At 51.3% G+C, this 4,131-nt stretch overlaps 1 protein-coding gene across 2 annotated transcripts in view; it reads left to right on the forward strand.

Moving 5' to 3' along the window:
• Positions 1-4,131, forward strand: part of SNAPC1 (small nuclear RNA activating complex polypeptide 1) — a 21,014-nt gene that overhangs the window by 3,501 nt on the left and 13,382 nt on the right. For both annotated transcript variants that reach the window (XR_003093934.1, XM_006023071.3), the window contains exon 3: positions 3,098-3,238. Coding sequence is in view for 1 of the 2 variants with exons in the window: in XM_006023071.3 (XP_006023133.1) it covers positions 3,098-3,238 (141 nt within the window). In the remaining variant the exon portion in view is untranslated. The remainder of the gene's footprint in view (positions 1-3,097; positions 3,239-4,131) is intronic.

The following is a 4,131-nucleotide window of genomic DNA, read 5'->3' on the forward strand; positions in this document are numbered from 1 at the left end:
AAAAGTTGGTTTTAAAGTGTTTTATCTGTTTGGTTATCAAAGCCGGAACGGATTATTATTTCTCTTTTATAGGCAAATGGCCTATTTCAGAAAACTAGGCTTTAAGACATTAAAGTCTGAGGACTTTATCCATTCTCCGAGGTGTGGGGTGGGGGGTGCTTAAATTAGAGCGGCTCTCAGGAGTTGCTTTAAATAAAGCGCCTGCAGCGTCTTGTATATTCAGCATTCCCATGCTTCAAAATGGTAGCAGGACACTTTGAAGCTCCCCATGGTAATTATTGGGTGTCATATTAGAGAAGGCACATGTACAGGTGCCCTGAGAGCTTAAATAGTGGCAAAGCTATTACTTCAGAGGAGAAAACATGAGCTAAAGTAGTTTTACAACTTTAATATAGTGCATGTCTGAGCTATGTGGGAGACTCTCCTTCACTTAAAATTAAATAGTTTTTGCTCTTCCAAATGTGAATTGAGACTAGAATAGGGGTGGGCAATTATTTGGGCCGGAGGGCCACTTAGGGAGCTTTGAGCTGTCGAGGGCTGGGTCAGCATCACCTCCCCCACCCACAGCAGCTCATCAAAACTTCCTAAGTGGCCCTTTAGCTCAAATAATTGCCTACCCCTGGGTTAGGGGAACCTAACCTTTGTTTCCCCTCCTCCCTGCACCCCCGCCTCTAGCACGAAGCTACGCCAGTGCCATGCTGTGTTCCTGTGCACTGCCTCGGGTCACATGAGTGAATCTGGAGCGGTTCCTGCCCAACCAGGCTGCATGCTGGGAGCTAAGAGTGGGGGAGGAGAGTGCAAGGAGTCAGAGGTTGGGAGCCGTGGGTTATCCAAGTCTGGCTGGGATGGTGCTGCACTGTTTTTCCATCTTCTCCCTGAACTCCCCTCCGCACCCTGAGTCCCCGGCTTGCAGCTAGACTGGTGCTGTGTTCCTACACACTGCTGTAGGCCATGTTGAATGCACCTGGCTCCATTCATGCCTCACCTGACTGCATGCTGGGGACTTGGGGTCAGGCCAGGAGCCAGGCCAGCCACTCCAGCTGTGCCCACATCACACAGCCTGAAGCAGCGTGTGGGAACAGTGTGTGGCACCATGTTGGCAGCACCTGCTCCCCTACCAGGCTCCAGCCTGGCAGAGCATGGATAACCTGCATCTCCTGGTCCTCATTCCCCTGCACCCCCTCCTCTGCCAGCGGGGAGAACCTTACCTGAACTCTGACTCGCTGGAAGCCAGGCTGTCTGGTTTGTGAAGGGCTGCAGGGTTGGATGCAGACAGCCTCACCAGGCAGAAGTCTGGCCAGGAGCTAGCACCCTCTGCCTTGGAGTGGGACAGGGTGGGCTGGGCCAGGGATAGAAGTGGTGGCTGCTGCAGCCAGCTGGCATGGAGAAAGGCAAGAGGTGCCAAAAACCAGGGCAGCCACAGACCAGATACAGTTCTTCTTCAGAGGAGCAGCCGCAGGGCGGATAAAATCATTTGGCAGGCCAAATCCAGCCTGTGGGCCATATTTTGCCCACCCCTGGACTAGTTTCATAGTTGGTAGGGTCAGAAGGGACCTGAGCAGATCAAGTCCGACCCCCTGCCATGGCAGGAAAAAGTACTGGGGTCAAATGACCCCAGCAAGGTGTTCGTCTAACCTCCTCTTAAAGACCCCAGGGCAGGAGCCAGCACCACTTCCCTTGGAAGTTGGTTCCAGATCCTAGCCGCCCTGACAGTGAAGTAGCGCCTCCTGATGTCTAGTCTGAATCTACCCTCTGCCAGCTTGTGACCGTTATTTCTAGTCACTCCTGGTAGTGCTTGGGGGAACAGAGACTCCCCCAATGCCTGCTGGTCCCCCCTGACTAGTTTGTAACAGGCCACCAGATCCCCCTTCAGCCTTCTCTTGTGGAGGCTGAACAGGTTCAGGTCCCTTAGCCTCTCCTCATAGGGCCTGCCCTGCTGCCCTCTGATCATGTGGGTGGCCCTCCTCTGGTCCCTTTCAATGCTGTCCACATCCCTCCTGAAATGCAGCGCCCAGAACTGGACGCAGTACTCCAGCTGTGGCCTGACCAGTGTCGCATAGAGGGGGAGGATCACCTCCTTGGACTGTAGCACCTTGCACTTGTCAGTGTTGAAACCCATCCTGTTCTCATCCACCCACCCCTGTAACCTGTCTAGGTCTGACTGCAGCCTATTCCTCCCTTCTAGCATGCCCACATCCCCCAACATCTTAGTGTCGTCAGCAAATTTGAACAGGGTGCTTTGTACCCCCTCGTCTAAGTCACTTATGAAGATGTTGAACAGTGCAGGCCCGAGGACTGAGTCCTGCGGGACCCCACTGCCCACATCCTCCAGGTCGAAAATGACCCGTCCACCACCACTCTCTGGGTGTGGCCCTCCAGCCAGTTAGCGACCCATTTGATCGTGTAGGTGTCAACACCACAGTCCCCTAGTTTTTTTAATGAGAATGGGGTGAGAGACGGTGTCAAAGCCCTTCCTGAAGTCCAGAAAGACTACGTCCACTGCTACCCGTGTCTAACGATTTTGTGACCCGGTCGTAGAAGGTCACCAGGTTGGTTTGACAGGACCTGCCTCTAATGAATCTGTGTTGGTTGCCCCTAAGCATCACCTCCCCTGCTGGCCCCTCGTGGACATGTGCCAGGATAATTCTCTCAAAAAGCTTACCCAGGATTGAGGTAAGACTAACCGGCCTATAGTTTTCTGGGTTCTCCTTCCTCCTTTTTTTGAAAATGGGGACCACAGTGGCCCTTTTCTAGTCCTCTGGCACCACACCAGAGCACCACGAGTGCTCGTAAAGCCATGCCAGGGGTCCTGCAATGACCTTTGCTAATTCTCTACTAGACTGATCAGCATTACAAAGAGCTCTGCTGATTGTTTTTGAAATGCTTGACTTAACTTAATTCTGTTGTGTTTAGTGGTCTAAGTGGGGTAATGCCTTCTTTCTCTACCTCTGAGGTCAATTCTGTCATATTTGTGTTCTAAACTGGAAGATTTCCAGCTGGAAGCATGGCATGATATGGGTTCAGGGATCAGCTAAGATTATGATATGTTGAATGAAACATGTGCATCAGTAACATGGATTTCTTTTCTTTATTTCAGATCAGAATTTCACTCAGAGATTGGCCTGAAGTCCAGAAGTTCCAGCAGGATCTGGTGAATGCCCAGCATTATGACGCAGCTTACGTTTATAGGAAGCTGCGACTAGCCAAAGCATTCCACTTCACAGCCATGCCCAAACTAGTGAGTTATTCCGCAAATAGCTTTCTGTGGTTGAGAAGCTCACCCTCTGTCTCCCACTTGTTATACAATATTTAGTTAAAAATCAATGAAGAAAGAGCTGAGCAGTGCTGAAAGACTTGCTTTAGTTATTTTTTAGTTGTTATTGGTTTATGTGCTGCAAAGTTTTGGCAACATGCCTGTGCTGGCTAGGGATATGAAAATATCTTGCTCTCTAGCTGATACATTTCTGTAGGCAGAACTCCCTCAAGTGGTTACAGCTGTGCTGATGAAAGCAGGCTTCTGCTGCCCAGCTTTTGTGGTTTAGGGAGGTATCATAGTAAAGCTGGCAGGAAATCTCCCTCCTTCCTGCCCCTCCCTCTTTGCTACCATGCCCTGCATCTCTGCTAGGGGCCTTTCCCACCATAGTTCTGCTGGCAAACCAGCAGTAGCAACAGTCCATAATGCAGATGAATGGGGGCCAACCTCTTTGACAGGAGTGCCACAAATTAACCCCACAGTCTCCCTGAGTGCCACTCTGATCCCCTTCCCCTGCCCAGTCAGCTGCTCTGCTTTCTGCTTCTTGCCCAGTCTGCCACAGTGCTGCCTGTCCTCGTCCTGGTCTGCCACATGCAACACACACAGGCGGCCTGTGCCACTTGTAGCACCCACCTGATATCATAGGTTCATAGATGCTAGGGTCAGAAAGGACCTCAATGGGTCTAGATGACCCCAGCTAGATGCCTATCTAACCTCCTCTTGAAGACCCCCAGGGTAGGGGAGAGCACCACCTCCCTTGGGAGCCCATTCCATACCTTGGCCACTCGAACTGTGAAGAAGTTCTTCCTAATGTCCAGTCTAAATCTGCTCTCTGCTAGCTTGTGGCCATTATTTCTTGTAACCCCGGGGGGTGCCTT

The sequence above is a fragment of the Alligator sinensis genome, unplaced genomic scaffold (assembly GCF_000455745.1).
Source record: "Alligator sinensis unplaced genomic scaffold, ASM45574v1 scaffold50_1, whole genome shotgun sequence".
In the NCBI taxonomy this organism is placed as follows: Eukaryota; Metazoa; Chordata; order Crocodylia; family Alligatoridae; genus Alligator; species Alligator sinensis.